At 39.5% G+C, this 17,726-nt stretch overlaps 1 protein-coding gene across 2 annotated transcripts; it reads right to left on the minus strand.

The window, feature by feature from the left end:
• Nucleotides 1-584: 584 nt before the first annotated feature.
• RFC3 (replication factor C subunit 3) lies at nt 585-17,503 on the minus strand. Of its 2 annotated transcripts, none has more exons than XM_054015310.1 (9): nt 17,127-17,503; nt 14,433-14,570; nt 12,839-12,906; nt 9,636-9,733; nt 8,032-8,213; nt 7,302-7,438; nt 7,104-7,202; nt 3,661-3,730; nt 585-904 (listed from the first exon to the last, which is right to left on the minus strand). In XM_054015310.1, exons 1-9 carry the CDS (start codon nt 17,211-17,213, stop codon nt 713-715), a joined length of 1,071 nt encoding a protein of 356 aa, XP_053871285.1. In that variant the 5' UTR covers nt 17,214-17,503; the 3' UTR covers nt 585-712. The 2 variants fall into 2 exon arrangements, with proteins under 2 accessions (XP_053871285.1, XP_053871286.1); XM_054015311.1 differs by lacking the exon at nt 17,127-17,503 and adding an exon at nt 16,191-16,626.
• Nucleotides 17,504-17,726: the final 223 nt, after the last annotated feature.

The following is a 17,726-nucleotide window of genomic DNA, read 5'->3' on the forward strand; positions in this document are numbered from 1 at the left end:
TACCAACAAAAGAGATGCTGCAGGCCAACTTATGCTCCCAGTTACATTTCTGCAATCCCAATGGAATCATAGTTTAACCACCACCATCTTTATTACACATGAGGAAAGAATCCAACTGGATTTTCAGATCCCAGGATAAGTTTTGCAGATGTGACAGTTAGAAAAGCCATCTCTTAACTTATAAACTGACAAAAACTACATATGGAACTATTAAGGAACAGCATACATGGGATCCCCCCATAAAGGCTTTTTACAGTACATTTTCAGAGTAGAACAGATCTTTGTGGGTCTTCTGAGAGTGTGCACCTATGCACTATCATTGGACATTGGAAAAAACTAACTTTGATTCATGGAGCACCTGGGTTTCTCTCTGTAAGCCAGGTACTGGCTAGACTGAACACTGCAGAGCTTAGAATGTGATCTTGACAGATATCCCCAAAAGTCTATAACTGTCTTTCTGGAAAGCTTACATGCTTTCTAGTTAGCTAAAGACGACTGGGCTCCCTTGAAGACTTAGTGTTCAGAATAAACTAAGTTCTGCTCTAATTTGGCTATTATTGCCAAATGCAATGATCATAATGCAATGAAGTAAATGAGATTTTATTGACTTTGACCTATGGCTTGTACAACATAAGTCTCATAGGAGTAGCCTATGTTATTAGCAGAACTTTCAATGTTGTGACATATTATACTATGTAAGTTCAGTGATGTCTTAGAACATCATGTCTTCTAGTCCATCCTCCATAAACTTCTTATAAAGTGCCATAAACTTTGCCACAAATGCTTCCAGATGATAAATGGCTTTGCTGCCCAGTTGCAGTCGATGCTCATAGAAGGCTGCCATCTGTGCAACCTCTCCTTTTAGTTGCCCATCACAATTATTTAGAAGTTCTGACAAAAGGCCCTAGAAGAGAAACATATGGCAGTTTTTAAAAGGATGAAATACTACAAAAGCAGGGTAGCATGGCAGATACTATTGTTAGGCATAGCATATACTATATTCACTAGTATTACACATGATATATGTATAGGTATTGGGAAATTATGTTAACTGAATGTATTATGTTCTTCCCACAATTCTGTTCACCCAAGTCAAGTACCCTACAACACCTTGCAAAGCTGAATTCAGTCACCTTTGGCATTAGAAAATAGGAAACCTATCAAAGACAAGATACATTAGTACTCTGCCCTAGGTACAAGTTCAGGAGGTGCCTTCATGCCTATTAGTACCTAAAATGCTGTATCCAAAAGAAAAAGGGGTATGCAGTGGTACCAGAAAACAAGTTGAAATTGATGGGTGGAATCTTAGATGATGTTAGAGAGTTTTAGCTTGTGAATAGCCCCATTATAAATAGAGATAGCACAGCGGTGTATTTTGCGAACATGCCTTCCCTATAAGCTGCGAGAACAGAAGTCCTGGAAGGACTGGTGGTGTATTAACTTTCTTTCCTGTATCATACGGTTTTGTTTCTAAACAATCAATTGTCTGAGCTTGGTTATTTGATCCTGAACGTTTTTAATATTGAACCACAACTGTAACCAAAATCAGTTGGCTATGCTATTAATCAATACCAGCATTTTCCTAGAAATAGCTGAGCAAGTAACAGCATGATTTTGAACTCACTCAGTGATCCAGCAGAGCAGACATTTTCAAGAGCTATCACATCATCTATCCAATAGATAGATGTTATGTTTGAATTGCATAAACACTTGTGAAACATTGTCTTTCCAGAAACTTCTCTCTCAGGATAAATTCCTCATCCTGTAAAATCAGGTGACACAATGGTGCAACTAAACAATTTCTACCTCACTAACAACAAAAATAGATTAACAAACTGTGCACACGCCCCTACTGATGTCATTGGGAACTGCAAGTAAGTGTATAGCCTTGAGGATTCTTCATTTGACAGGGGAAGTGAATCTCAATAGCATTCATCAGGAATGGGTGTAAATAAGCTCAGAATGACTACTTAAAAAAAACCACGAGAGAGACGGCTGCACTAGTTTACCTCAAGAATGACAAAGGCCTTGATATTAAAATTTTATATTTGAGGAAGAAGGAGATAAAGCCATCGCAGAAGCAGCTCTAATGCAAAGAAAAGTGTGAGAGACAAGGTAAGCGAGCACCAACACGGCTACAATTGGACTGCATACAAAGAGTTTAAGTTAGTTAAGGGCTTAAGGACACTGCCAAATATTGGTGTCTTCAAAACACGTTAGTAACAGGTATTTGAATTTATCTTTAACACACCGAGCACTTGCACAGCAAGACAACTCAAGCTCTCAGTGGCATCTACCCACAGTAGGGCAAAAAGGACAAGGAAAAGCATAACTGAACAGAATATGTCAGGAACACAAGTCAGTTGACATGTCAAGGATTTTACCATAATTTAATCAGAGCTGTGATTTGTCAATAGAAATAGAGGTTAATGCTGTTGTTTAATCTCAACTCTGCCTTCATTTCCTCCAGTATCCTTTCATGCTGCCTACAATCCACAACTCCTGCCTGGTTACTCCATTTGTTTCCATCTCCCATAGCAACTTCTATGCTTGAACCACTGTCCCTTCCTTAAAACATCACACTTCCTTCATGAGGCCTTTCAATACCATTGACACTTACAAAAAAGCACTCACTCTTGAAGTTGACTCCCAACCTGTGTATCACATCTGTTTAGATGTAATGTCTCCCTCTGTTTTAGACAGCAAGCTCTTTGGAAGCAGGGACCATGTCTTCCAATATGTTTTCTCAGCTCTGAGCATACCGTTGGTACTCAAAGAATGATCTTGTTTTAATAAGATGTTACCTCCCTCTTTCCCAATGAATAATGTCCCTTGCCTCCCATTTCAGTCTTTCACTGTTGCTATTTCAGGCAACCATCCATGTACCATATAGGCTGGGACCCTATCCTCAAGGGCAAGTCCAGGTGTTTCAATGCTGACCCTGTAGGTGTTCCTCAATCTTTGTTGTGAGCTGGTGGCTGCCGCCTCTAAAATGCTGTGGCAAGAACACCATGAATTATGGAGCTTCCCCAATAACACCCCATAATCAATAGCATATCAGCCACAAGCAATTCAAAAAACACAGGGATGCCTTCTAGCATGCAATTATCACGTAAAGTAGAAGAGTCCTGTATTTTTTGTTGTGTTCAGCTGAGCAAAATGCAGATTGTCTTGTAAACTAAGTAGACACTCTCAGCATTCTGAATTAGTCCAGCTTTAAACCCACTTACCCAGTCCCCAAAACTTGGATAATTCAATCTAGCAAAGGCAATCAAGCGGTCACTGGCTTGGGCACACAGACATTATGCAACTAAAAACATTTGTTAAATAAAAGGATTTGAACTAGATAGAGTAACAAAGAATTCTGGTTCACAGACAATCTGATCTGAGTCTTGTAAAAGGTGGACCTTATTGTTAATGTTAAATTATTTAGATTACAGTTGAACTATGCCTTGTGCTAGATATTTTCCAAAACAAAGCATAAAATCTTGGGCCCTGATCTTGCAAACACTTATGCACATGCTTAACTTTAAGCACTTGAGCAGTCTTTGATGATCCTGAAAACTTTTTTTAAAATATAATTTTAATCCTTTTGCCCCAAGTTTGGATTCTCCTAGCTCTGGTTGAGGTGAACAGAGTAAGTGCTGGGAGTTAAATTACCTTCATTATTATCTCAGGAGGAATGCAGTGGGTTAAGAGTTCATAAAGCCGTCCACGAACTTCAAGTAACCTGTTGGAATGAAATCATGAAGTATTACAGTAATGTCCACAAAGCCTATTTTATATTTCTAAAAAACATTTGTTCTATTATTAAACAACGTTATTGAAACCCCAGACATGGACTGCCAAGCATAATTAAGTTCCCTTAGCCTGAAACCTTCCTCTAATATTAAGCAACCTGCAGTATTCCCACGATGTAAGGTCAGTCTCAACATGCACGTTACATAACTCAGAAGTGGGGAGGGTGTTAATAAACAAGTTTTGGACAGTAGTTATGACCTGCTCAGGCTGAATCTAGAAGATATAAGGCTCCAGAACAAGCTGTTTTTACTCCCCCGCCCCTTTTTTTAAAAAAAAAACTCTTAATGTGACTTTTGTCCAAGTTCAATGAGAAGTTGCCACAAAATGATTAGAAATCAGGATTCATTTTTATGGTGCTGGTTTACACCTTTCAGTCATCTTGTCCACATTACTGAAGAATCGCCAGTGATTAATTCCCACCAAATTCACCCCTGGCAACAACTGCCTCTTGATAGCCACTTTGTCTCATCTTATCTGAAGTCTGATACCCAGAAGTGCTAGCACTTACTGTGGGTGATTGCTGTTTTTTCCCCCTCTCTAGATCATACAGCAATGAGACAGATCACAGAAAAAAAAGCTACATTACAAAAGGAAGGTAATTTGGGAAGAGGAATGTGAATAGGTAGAGGAAATGACAGAAGAATCTTGTCCTTTACAAAGAAAATGTATTAGGGACAATTTGATCTTACAACAGTTACAGTGCCTTGGCATTTGTTATTTTTACCTTTATGTCACTTATGTGTGTTCTCGACCTTGTGAATTGTTTTTTGTTGTTGTTTTTTTTAAATATAGTTTTGACTCCATTCCAATTACTGTGGATATCTAGCTTATGAGTCAGACTCTTAGGTGACAACACAAGAGCTTTCATCCTTAAAAATTACACCTACAAAAATAAAAAAAATAAAAAAGGATTCTTCTCCAAAGATTCTAGGGAGGGCTTGGAGGTAGTTATCCATTGGTCTCTGTGTTTCAACAATTTATGGATGTGAATTAAATAAATAAATAAAAAATACACAGTTAAAACAGAATACATTAATTTAGGCAAGTTAAATGAGGTGCAGGGAGAAGGCTAGGCACTCGAGTTTAAATGGAATCATAAGGAGCATGCCTCCCATTGGGGCTTCAAAATAGTGCCATTGTATTTCTGCCAGCACTATATATTTAAAAAATGGGCAATTGTTTCCTGTGACCATAAATGCACCAGAACAACAGAGAACTAGTGCCAACGCTACTGCTCTTCACAGCTAAAGAGGAAAGTTTCATAGTACTGTTGGAAAAAGAACAATCACGTCCACCATTTTCAGCTGGAAATAGAAGTGCTGTGAACAAGCCAGTTTGTTACCTGATACAATGTTACAAAGAGCTGTTCAGCGACTAAAAATCACATATACCACGCTGCCTCACTAGGACAGACACACACATTGAAATGATTCTAGATCAAGCAAAACCAAAAATAAGTATCTACAATTCCATTATTCAACTCATTTCTTCTGTAATCCCCAATGAGTCAATACTATTTAAAAAAAACTTTAACTGCATGCATCCAACTGAAAGGGAGCCACAAAGGATCCAGTTACCACTTTTTGTTATTGTGCTTGCTGATGGGTTCATTAATATGTCTGTAGTTGATGGATTTCATCATGTAGGCTAGGTTACTACGCAAGCCAGAGTACTGAGATGTTTGAAAATCATCATAATTTGGTACAAACTACAGAAATTGGGCCAGAGCATGATGCAGCCCAAATTAGAGACATTCTGAAGAAGATTAAGATATGAAAATTTGTGGATACATTGCATTTGGTGATGGATTTAATTTCCAGCGTAACTGAAGTGTCAAATTTTTCAACGAGAAGATCTGGTTTGATACTTTGTAGAGAAGTAGAAAATTATATGCTGGAACTCTCAGCAACAAAAGACAATCCTTGTTCCTTATGTCTGAAGAAAAACTTGCCTTAGAGATGACGGATTTGAAGAGGTAAATGTTTTTGGATCTTTACAGATAATACAGTAGAAAAATCAGATCTGTATGCTAGAAACTGCCATTTAATAGATCAGTGCCAGATTCCCCAGGCTATATGGCCTCCACCATTCATATGGTTTCAATGCTTTGACTCCACACAATGGCTTGATGAAAGAAAAATAACTGGCTCATTATTGCAATGTACAAGTTTAAATCTTCTAGATAACTTTACACTGGCACTGAGTCATAGGGGAAAAAGGAGAGTACCCTGTGTGTCAGTGACTGCATCTAAAATTTCACATCAGTATCAAATCCACAATAATAGTACAGGTATATGATCAAAAAACCTTTTAGCTACCAGGCCTTCCAGACTTTCAGAATATATTGCAGTTAATGGAAATACTATCATTGTCCTACAACACTGCAGTGGTAGAATGTGGGTTTTACCCACCAACTTATTTAAAACAAGCCAAACAAAGTAAAGCACACGCCAGAACTTTATGCATGTGTTAATGGCTCAAGTAAAGATGCTTTCTGGCTCCATCATGATACTATCTATTGACTTGAAGGGAGACTAGGAAACAAAACATTCATAGACACAGCAACATCAGGCAGCACTAGATGTTTTCAGACTGCTGTTGGTAGTGGCATTTTAATGCATACTAAGCAGAGGACAAACTGAATGGAGCATAAGACCAAGTGAGGGTCAGAACAATTTGAAACACTGGCCCAATAATCCAAAAGAGAAAAAGGAAAATACAGAGAAATTATGTTAGACAATCACAGTAGCAACAATGTTTTATTTCACTTTAACTAAGAAATGAGACCACATCCAGAAAGTAGGACAACTTTATTGTCTAACTCAATTTTGAAGTCTGGGGGCAAATAATCAGAATACTTTTCCCCAAACCTTCCATATACTTTTGGCTACAAAGCTCAGTCATGATTTAAATACCATGAAGTAAGTAACTTTTAGCTTGTTTAACACTTTATCATTTAGAGCAAAACAGACCAGAACTGGCTTCCAAATTCAGACTAGTGCTACAAAACTCCAGGGTACCTGGTCTGTGTTTATAATGGATATATAAATTCAGCACAATCACATCATAACAGTGTGTCCTGCTTATTTATTTTGTGACAGAGGCTAACTTTACTAGTTTCTGAAATCCAATCTAGCCATCTCCTGTAGGCTTTAAACCCATTTACTTTGGATGCAAAGCACAGGCATTCCAGTACAAAGCTATTAAAATGCCACAAAACATTTAATATAAAACACTTCTTACGCTCATAAGTACTCTGATAACCTCATAATTTACAGTTAGAACCAAATAGCTTCACCTACCTCTGGGGAGTCTGCTGACTGACAATAGCATTTGCAGTCTCTCTCAGATATACCTCCCAGTCTGTCTCAGGGATGTCCTGATCTGAAGTGAAAGGATACCTGCACAACGAGTAATCTCTCATATATTAGCAACAAGCTTAGAGTGAATGTGTATTTTTCTACAAAGAGTAACCTACATTAGTTTCTCCAGTGACTTACTGCTGGACTCTGCAAGCCTCACACATAAGCAGTGCCTTCCGAAGATTTCTGCCAGACTTTTCTGCTAGCCTACGAGCCAGATCCTGAGGAAGAGTCAGCCCCTCCTTCTTGCACACACTGGACAACACATGACAGATCTAGATGGGAAAGACGTACCATGACGATACAGAAGCTCCCTGACTTACGCAAGCGTTCCGTTCCGGAATGTCTTGCGGAAGTTGAATTTTGCGGAAGTTGGGAACATATCTCCAACAATTACGCGCAAAAAAAAAAAAAAAAAAAAAAGTATGGAACTTACGGAATTTTTTCCGTAAGTCTGGATTTCCATAAGTCGGATTCGCGTAACCCGGGGCGTGTCTGTATAACTAACATAGGCATTGTAGTTGTAGCCATCAATCCCTGGATATTAGAGAGACAAGGTGGATAAAGTCCAAGAAAAGATAATAGCTCATCCATCTTGTCTCTCTTTAGTGAAACAGTTCATAGCCCAAAGATTGTTTTCAGACTTAAGCATCTCTAGAACAGCCACCGGTTTTTTTGTAAAGGTCAGCCAGGTATAAGGGAGCAGCTCCAGTTTGCCCACTCAATGGATATTGTGCATACTGATCAAAGGCAAGTCCTGGACTACAGACAGAGATGGGTCATTTTCTGTAATATACTTTACATACACACAGTAAAAACTTGGCTGATGAAGTTTCTACTGGAGGCTCATTTTTGCTTCCAAACCTACATCTTCAATACTGGGAGCAGGCACTCGCACTGCCAGACATCTGCTTTGAATAGGTGCAATGATTTTTGAAACGGAATTGCAACACAGGATCAATCTGCAGGTGGCCATATACTTCTCCATGGTTCTTCGCAACGCATGCTGAGCATCTTTAGTAAGTTTATCAACTTCTGTCAGCAGCACCACTGCAAGAGGGGGGAAAAAAAGGTTAAATTATCTTTATTAGAAGAGTTTCACAGAAAATTTAAAAGTAATTTTTTGTTTAAGTTTTAGAAAGATAATGAAGCAAGGCACACAGCAAGCAAGGTGCAATGTGGTCCCATGGACAACTGTGCTGGGACTCAGAAGACCTGGGTTCTAGTTTCAGCTGTCACTGAGATGAGGAGATACCTTGATCAAGTCACTTCACCTTCTACATCTGTTTACCTCCTACTCTTCATCAGTCTTGCCTATTTGCATTTTGCTCTCTTCAAGGCAGGGACTGTAGGTGCTACTGTGATGCAAATAATCAAATTAGGTTTGAAGGCCAAGACAGTCACTGTACTGCTTATACTGTGGCTAATACAGTAACTAGCAGTGTTTTCCCAAGAATTTTAAGGAAGGGTTGCAGCTGAATTTTCTGAGAACCTATGGCGTAAGGAAGTATTAAAGCAAATAGTTTATCAGTACACTCCTTTGATTACAAACTCATACTTTAATTTAATGAGTGGAGGAGGTAGAAAACCCCTTGTGCTGAACGTTGGAGGCACTTTATGCACATTGTTCTCCATGTTTATCCAAAGATGTTTCAAAGTAGTTAGTGGGCATATTTTACTGGATTGTAGCAGATTGCTAAAGTTTGGTAATAGCTCAAATTTAATGTTTCCCTGAGAACTATGAAGAAAATGGTATAGCATATCAAAGCTAGAACCACTAGTACATTATTTCTACTCTACTGTATTCTCTCATCTTTCTTGGGTTTGTCTCATTTTTCTTTTTGCATTTATCTCTGGTTTTGGGGTTTCTTAGTTTCTGTGAGGAAAGCAGCTGTAGTAATTTATATTTGGAAACAGTGAAGAGGAAAACTGGTATCTTTTAGATTAGCAGTCACTTTCCCTCTGTAATTCTTCCATGTATGAAGTACTTCTGCACTGAACACTTCATACATAGTGGGACAGCATAAAGAAAATGAAAGTGACACATATATATGAAGGACACTCAGTCCTACTTCATTTCCTTCTGCTACCAATGCCACATGAAATAGGCTGCTACTGTTGGGCTGTTTATCAACCATCATACATACATCCATAATGGCCACCAGTCTCTGACAAAGAAGCATGAAAAGTGACCAAATTTTGGGAAGGCTGATATGAGGCTCACAGTAACAATAAGCAAATCAAGAGCTGCATCTATGCAACGTCAACATCTTTTGCTACAATCACAGAAATACTCTTCACTGTCAAATACAAACCAAAGCCATAAAGAGAGAAATGTCTGAGGCAACTGGTGAAGATACAAGGTGGAAGAGACATGTTTACTTCTCAAGTACATCTTCAGACCCGGTCAAAACAGTCACAGAGGTTTTTCTCCTCCAAAGTTTTGGCCCACATTTAACTTGTTTTACTAACCTTTAAAATCTCTTTGAGTACTTGTCTCAAGTTGTTGGGATTGTGCTACTGTCTTCAATAGCTCCTGAATTACCACACGGTCACTGTTTCCTGCATCACTGTACAAAGAGTGCAGATAACAATTGATTTTGTTGTAACACTTATTTCTTTTAAAAATGCCCACACCATATCTGCAATACATTCTTCTAAGTAGCAACTGAGGCAGTTATTTTTTTTAAAAGCCCAAAATGTAGCTTTTTAAATAAAGAACACAAGATGGACTGAGTTTCAAATTCATTTAATCTGTACATTAAGTGGCTATTGACAAGCTATTGTCTTAATATTTTGAAACTCATACCGTACATAGACTTGCATTTTATATGTATGTGGGGAGGGAGACCAGTTAGGAACTGCAACAAATTATGTTTGTGCCTGCATGATTTTAATGTAATGGTATGAGAAATCAGCTTTTAACATCTCTTCTTACCAGCAATATAAATACGTATTTCTTGCTTCTCAACTTTCTAAAAGGCCATTTTGTCTTTGACAAAAATGCTAAATCAGCCAGTAGGACACATGGCTTTCACTGAACACAAACACCGATTCCAGCATTATAAAGTCCTCCACATCATGTGGCCATGGAAAGGGCTAGAGATATCATAAGTGGAGATGTTGTAGAACCTGCAGGTTTAGTGTCAGCTTGAAAGTTTCTGAAGCATGCCTCCTCAGCCCCCAACATTGTCTGTTTTCTTTTTATCTGAAATTGTTATAAGAAGGTAGCCCCTTCTCTTTTCACCCTATGTGGTGATTTGCCTCTTATAGCAGAAAACGTGGGCATGTTTATTTTCTAAATTATTTCAATGTAACCCACACTAAAAAAGTGTGGCTCTCTGTCCTCATCTAGCTGCTATACCACCCATAGGAGCTTACGATTCTGCTACTGGCTTCAAGCTACTGGATGCTTTTAGATCCAAAGGTCCCAAGTTCGTTCACCCCCTGGAGATGTACCCTCCAGGGGTGTCATTACAAGGAGAGGGGAAACTCACAAAGCATTAGGGTGTAGGAGAAAAATGGATTCTCCAGCAATGGGAAGTTTACCAGTGTCACCATTGTCACGGATGGCTATTTCAGGTATAGGACTGAAGCCAACTCTCCCCCACAACCAAAAAACTTAGTGTTCTTACAAAAGAAAACCATGAATTCTCTGCAATGGCTTTTTAGATCCTTCTGACCGTATACCTGAGCAGTTGATCCAAATGCCATGCAACATTTAGTGATAAGTTCAAAGAATGTGTGGATTGCCAATTTGGGTGCCAAACAACAAGTGATAAAACTGATATCAGGACTAAGCAAGATGGAATACAGAGGCTTCCCAGTGCCATACACTTTCAGTGACTCACAAATGCAGTACATTAAAAAAGCCTACCTCTGTGGCTACAACCAATAAAAAAAGTGATTTTCATTTTAAAACTAGCTTTTGCTTAGGAACTGGGGACATCCAAATTTCACAATAGAAGTTTTTCATCACTTAATATGCAAGTTATGAATCAAATATGACTCCATACGATATCTTAATTTGCATGTTTTGGCATTTAAGTATGATTTTAAGATGATAGAGTTGCTACTCCTTGAAATGATATATGATGTGTGTCATCACAGATATATCAGTGGTTTGACAGCTGACGGAATGATCAGTTGTCTCAAGATTCTTTAGCTCTTTCAAAAGTATTCAGGACAAAAGGCACTTTCAATGAGAAAAATCTTATGTTCTAACAGGTTTAGTACCAATAGGCGTCATCAATATCTCATACAGAAAATTTAGTGCAGGAATACAAAATTTAACTTATGACTCAGTTTTCTAAGGTTCTTAGCGATTAAGCTACAATTATTTTAATATAGGCACCTCTCTGCTATAATAGAGAGTCTGGTTAATAATTCCATGGGCAAAGGGGTAGACTAAGCTTGATGTTATTTTACTGTTTCGAACATTTCAGTGTGAAGAAGGTTAGGCAAAGCAGAGTTATAATTCAAGCGTATGTTCTGTTTTCTCCTTCTCCATACAGGGGACTCCATTTAACAGCATCTGCCCATGGCAAGTTATGTAACCAGCAGGCAATGTCCTGAGTGTCACAGATGAAATCTGTATAACAGTTTGGAGGAGGAAATAAAACCGCTTTGTTCAACAAACGTTTATAATAGATTTAACACCTGTATGTTTCCACCCCCTTTTCTTTAAGTTCATTTTCTCTCCGTTGACCTTTTACTATGCTCCATATTACTTAAATGTACCATACTACTTCACTGAACATGGAGTGATAATTCAATCAGAATTCTATAGGTGGTACTGATACTGACATTCATGAACATTAGAAGAACACAGATTTATATGTTGTTTGTTCGGTTACATACACATGGAAAGATACATATGTCCAACTCAAAATGTAATTATTCAAACTGTTAGGTTTTAGCTCCGATCAATAAAGCACAAGGGTAAACAACATTGATACTAACCAAAAAACACTAAAGCAGACACTGGTATTGTATACATTCAATTGGTAGTTAGTCTATATTTTAGGATATTTGCATTTAAATTCTATACATCTACAAGTAGTTTCTAAAACATTAGGAAAAAGTCAACTTATATTATCAGAAGTCCTGTGGCCTGTGTTATACAGGAGTTCGGACTACATGATCACAATAGTCCTTCTGACTATATAATCATGAATCTATGAATCAGCAATATCGTCAGAGGAACACTAAAATTTTCCGTATTTTAGACCAGAAACACACTTGAGCTTTTTTTGTATTACAAAATACTTTGTACACCACACTTACTTTTAACATTAGTTTTTGCATTCTTATTAAAGGGGGAACAAAAATAAAAATCATTCAGGGCCATGTTTTCAAAATTGCCTTAACTTGACCTCTGAATTTTCAGATCCACCTGTTTGTAAGACCTAACACTCACATTTTATGCACAATCTGCTGGTAAGACAGCAAACTACTAGATGAACATAGGAAATCCAAGTTTTTCATCATCCAAAATCATGTATTTCAAAAACCTGGTTTGCACATTTAGGGCCTAAATCTGCCAACAAAAGTTTTTCTTCAAAGGAACTACTTGCTTGAGTAAGAGGTTGAATCCTTAGAAATCAAGGCTTTTTGAAAATGTGGTCATTCAAGTATAATATCCTAATTAAATATTCTTTTTATTATGAACTTACCTTGGGTTAACTTCAAGATGATAATTGCTTGCAATGGTGCTAATTTCAATTTTCTTTTTAGAGGGTGTCTGTGTAGAAAATAAAAAAGTTAGATTTCAAAGCATCTTATTTTAATATAAAAAAAAGTCAGTTTTTGGATTTGAAGAATTATAATTGGCAGATCTAGTAGCTTGGCAGCAGCATTATGACAAAAGACCTGGATTTGGGTTCAGGTTCATACATCTTTCTCCCCACGTGAGTGGAGGTCAGGAGTATTGGGATGTGGTTAAACCTCTAAAAATATATTGATGGCTGTTTACTACAAGAGTTGATCTACTATCAGAATTAATAGAGATTTTGGACATGATAATGTGCTATAGATGCAATGGTTACTAAATTATTTCCTTTAAGTAACAGCAATGAATAAGAAAAACGACCTTGTAATAAGATGTCAGAATCAGCGATAATGCTCTACCTACCATACCAAATATGATATTCAGACCACTGCTGAAGGAATTAAGAAGTAATAACAGGAGAAATTCTATTTACCATACTATGATATTTTAGTGTTCCTCTGATGATTTTGCTGATTCATAGATTCATTATTATGTAGTCAGGACTACTGTGATCATCTAGTCTGACCTGTATAACACAGGCCACAGTCTCTGAATTAATTCCTGTTTGAATGCTTTTCTACAAGACATGCTCTAGAGTTCACTCAATTTAAAATTTGCCAGTAGTGAAGAATCCACAACCACCATTGGTAAGTTGTTCCCATGGTTAATTACCCTCATTGTTAAACATTTGTGCCTTATTTCTAGTCTGAACTTTTCTAGCTTCAATTTCCAGCCACTGGATCTTCTTATACCTTTGTCTGCTAGATTGACAAGATCTTTATTATCAAATATCTGTTTCCCAAGTAAGTACTTAGACTGATCCAGTCACCCCTTAAAACGCTCTCCTTCCCAATAAGGACTTTTAATTGATAACACAGCATCTTAAACAATAGATTTCAAGTGGCTGCCTTGTTCCCCAGGCAGCTAATTACTGAAACAGATCTCTTCTCCTGTTGAAACTGTCACTATGGGAATGATTAGATAACAAATTATGACAAACATAAATGGGAGAAAGATAACATTAATGGTTTATAAGTAAGGGCCACAGCATAGATTAACTCTCAATTGATAGATTTGAGTTAACCTGAAGCAAAAATTCAAGCGCTGGGCCCAATTCTGATCTCAAATACACAAGTACATTCAAAGTAATGCCAATAAAAGCAACATGAAAGAAATCAACATCAGAATCTGGTCCTCAGTACTTAATGCTAAGGACATACCCTGCACTGCAGCCTGGCCACAAAGTGCAAGTGTGAGGGAGACTGACAAACTAAAATTCACTTGGTCAAAGGAAAATGTTCAAGTGACCAATTTTATAAGTAGCTTGAACTTTCTACCGAGGTGAAGAAATCTGAACATTTTGGAATTATATTGACTTTTGTTTTTACTATTGTGGACCTCTCTATAGGAATGCATACTCAGCATTCTAGTATATAAAAGAGAGGATGTATATATACACAATTATTTTCTTTAAAAAATGCACAGGATAAATTTCTTACTGTTATGCTCTGATGTTCAATTCTCAGTTTCTCCACTCCTCCACCATACAGCTCCCTTAACAAACACATTATCCTGGTCTTTTTTCCAGCTCCAGATGGTCCATACACTAACAGATGAGGGAAGTCACCACACTGAACCTGCAAACAGTGCAAAAAAACTAATTATAGTAAAGTTTCCCCTATGCTAGAAAATTAACAAACTGCATCAGATGAGGACTTTCCTTACAACATTACTATTAAGTAATTTTTCATATACAATTCTACAGTATTCCAATTTAAAAATATAGCCCAGAATTAGTGGCTTTTTGAACTTCTTTCTTCGAGGTATACTTCCATCATATATGCTGTGCGCCTCTGAAAATTAAAGATGATGCTTTGTTTTGTTTGTTTTTTTTAGAAAGTTTGAAGTACTTTCAGGTATTACATTTGCTCCTGAGACTCCAGCCAATTTTTGTGGTTACACAGTCACTTTCATCTTTTTAAAAATATGTTTCCATCCCACTTGTTGCTAAGTGAAAAGCTTTCACAAATGAGAAAACAGACTGACACAGGGAAACAGCAAAACTATCCACAAAATAAACTAAAAATAGAGAAAACTGTGTCTCTGCTCTCTTTCAGCTACAATATACTATGAGTATTACCTTTAACAATATAAAGCTAGTCAAACAAAAGCATAATTTTTAAGTTGAGTGTCTCTTTAAAATGACAAAAACAGTTTTTGTTTCTGAGAGTGCCAGTAGCCGGTTTAAAAAATATTTCACTAAAACCTAGCTTCAAAGCTAGTTTTAGTTAGATATATCAAGAAGTACAGAATTCAAAGAGTGAATCTAGGACAATCTGGATAAGACTCAGGACATCTGGGGGCTTGAACAGTTTTGTACCCATGGGTTTTATTCCCATCTTTGACCTTAATCCCTGTGACCTTGACCAAGTCATTTATGATCTGATGATTTCAGAAGTGCTGGACAACAAAGCTTCCATAGAAGTTAATGTATGATGTGAGTGCTCTGCATTTCTGAAAATCATGCTAATAAATCGCTTTGTGCCTCTTTCCTCTCCCATCTGCTTAATGGTAATAGTGATGGTGTGAGGCTTAATTCAATAACACACGTAAAATGCTTGCAAACCTTTGCATGGAATGAATGCATTCTAGAGAAGAGAAAAGTTTTTTCCCCCTACATGTCAGGGCTTGTCTTCACTGCAAGTTAGTTTGAGTTATTACATATGAGTTGCTAGCCTAGCTCAAGTGTGGGTATGTCTACAGTACTACAGAGCCTATGTCAACATAGGTATGCCAACACAGCCCTGTGCTGTAGATGCAGCCTACACCTACAGGAGTAGATCAGTGTAGGGACATCACCTCCACAAACAATGTTATGAATGTTGACAGAACCCCTCTTCCGCCAACATAGCTGCACTGGAGGTTTTGTTGGCATATCTATGTTGGTCGGGGTATGGGTATTTTTTCCATATCTTGGACCAATGTAGCTATGCTGACATAACTTAAGTGTAGACCAAGCTTGAGAGTGACCACACTGTGAAACAACATTCAAACTAGCAGGGCAATTTGATCAGCAAAATGGTGGCTGGATTAGTAGCTTCATTGGATAAACATCTGATGAGTTGTAACTTACTGCTCATCCCCACTGCACTACTAAAGCACAGGAACATCAAACACCTACATCAGACAAGCCAGTTAGAACTCAAGCTAGAGATATTTGTGTGTAGAAAGGAAGTTGGGCAAAATTCCAGTTGTACCTTGAGCGAACACTGCTGTGGAGACAACACTGCAAGGTGCCATCCTAGGTCAAAGAACAGGTGTCATTTTAAGTCTGGCTAGCAGCTGTTCCCATTAATTGTTTGTAAAGCACACTGAAGATGAAAAGAGTTCTATTTATTGTTTGTGGCAGGGATTAAATGGTCATAGTGAGGGCCAGGAAATACTATGTGGACTGTAAACAATTTATTTCCTCATTATCAGTTTTCATATTGGCAGGATATACATTTCCAATAGGGTGACTGTATTACAGTGCACAGTTTCTTCCCAACCGGACTGTTATTGTTATTCAGTTATTGCACTTGTCATTTTGTATTGTAACAGAGATAAATGCAGTATTGAATGGCAGGCAAGTGTGATGTTACCATCCTACTACCTGAGGCAGATGTAACACAAACTGCAGCTCTACCCCCTGCTTTAATAAAACAAAGTCACATGCACAAAGAGAGTTTGCAAAACTTCATCTCCTTATTCTCCTCCCTAAGCAAAGCAAGCAGGAACTTAGCACCAATAACTAGAGGGCAGAGTCTGCTCTGTGGGCAGCCCTGCGCGACTGGGAAGAGACTCAGACGCTAAGCCAGCACTTAGCGGACAGCCCCTCACCAGTAAAGCTGAGGTGCCTGGCCCAGCCCCAGGAGACCCCTAACATGCTACTGAGGGGCATCCCCAGGGGCTGGGGCGGTTCCCGTGCCACGCTGAGAGGTGGGGGGGATGGGGACAGCGCAGGGAAGCAGGGCCAGGGGGAGATGGGGGGAGCAGGGAGGCAGTGGTACCAGATGGGCCGCGGTTCTGAGGAGGTACCGGACGGGAGAAGGGGGCGGGGTTACCGGAATGGGCCGCGGTCCTGGGGAGGGGTTACCCGAGGGGGGTAGCCGGGGCTCCCCTCGCGGCCCGGGGGTGGGGGGCGGGTCCCTCACCAGGTTGCGGAGCTGGGCCGCCTGCTCGCGGTGATAATCCACCCTGCCGAGGGCGCAGGGCCGGTACTTGTCCACCCAGAGACTCATCGCTGCGGGGCCCAGGCAGAGCGGGGTTGAAAAGCGCGCGCCGCCCCAGCCCTCAAACCCCGCCGAGAACAGCCCCTACTACGGAGGCCGCCTCGGGACAGACCTAACCGACATGCGGAGCCAGCGGAACGCGCCCAGGCAGGCCGCAAGGGCGGGGTAGGGGAGGAGAGCGAGGGCGCCAGGGGCTCGGAACGTCCCCGCCCAGGCTGGGGAGGGGCAGCTCGCTCCGCGGCCTTTCCCCCAAGGGGACCCCGCACCACAGCGCGGAACAGCCCCCACCCCCAGCAGCCGGACATCGCACAGCACCGTGACCCCTCCCTCTCTCCCGGCCAGTGTCCGAGTGCAACGCCCTGAGCCGCCGCAGCAGCCTGCCTGCCTGCAGACCGTGCCTCGCACCGCCCAGCCTGGGCCTTGTCCAACACACTGCAATGCAGCATAACGCCCAGCACCATTTCCTGCAGTGCTCTGACAGGCCAAGGCCTCACAGCGCCACTCTGTGATACTTCCCTTAGC

This window comes from Malaclemys terrapin, chromosome 1 (assembly GCF_027887155.1).
Source record: "Malaclemys terrapin pileata isolate rMalTer1 chromosome 1, rMalTer1.hap1, whole genome shotgun sequence".
Taxonomy (NCBI): domain Eukaryota; kingdom Metazoa; phylum Chordata; order Testudines; family Emydidae; genus Malaclemys; species Malaclemys terrapin.

Coding starts and splice junctions, on each gene's coding strand:
- RFC3 (XM_054015310.1), bottom strand. CDS start 17,213: ATGAGTCTCTGGGTGGACAAGTACCGGCCCTGCGCCCTCGGCAGGGTG. Junction 14,571..17,126: donor CGGCCCAGCTCCGCAACCTG/GTGAGGGACCCG, acceptor CACTGTTTGCAG/GTTCAGTGTGGTGACTTCCC. Junction 7,203..7,301: donor GAGGCTTGCAGAGTCCAGCA/GTAAGTCACTGG, acceptor CTCGTTGTGCAG/GTATCCTTTCACTTCAGATC.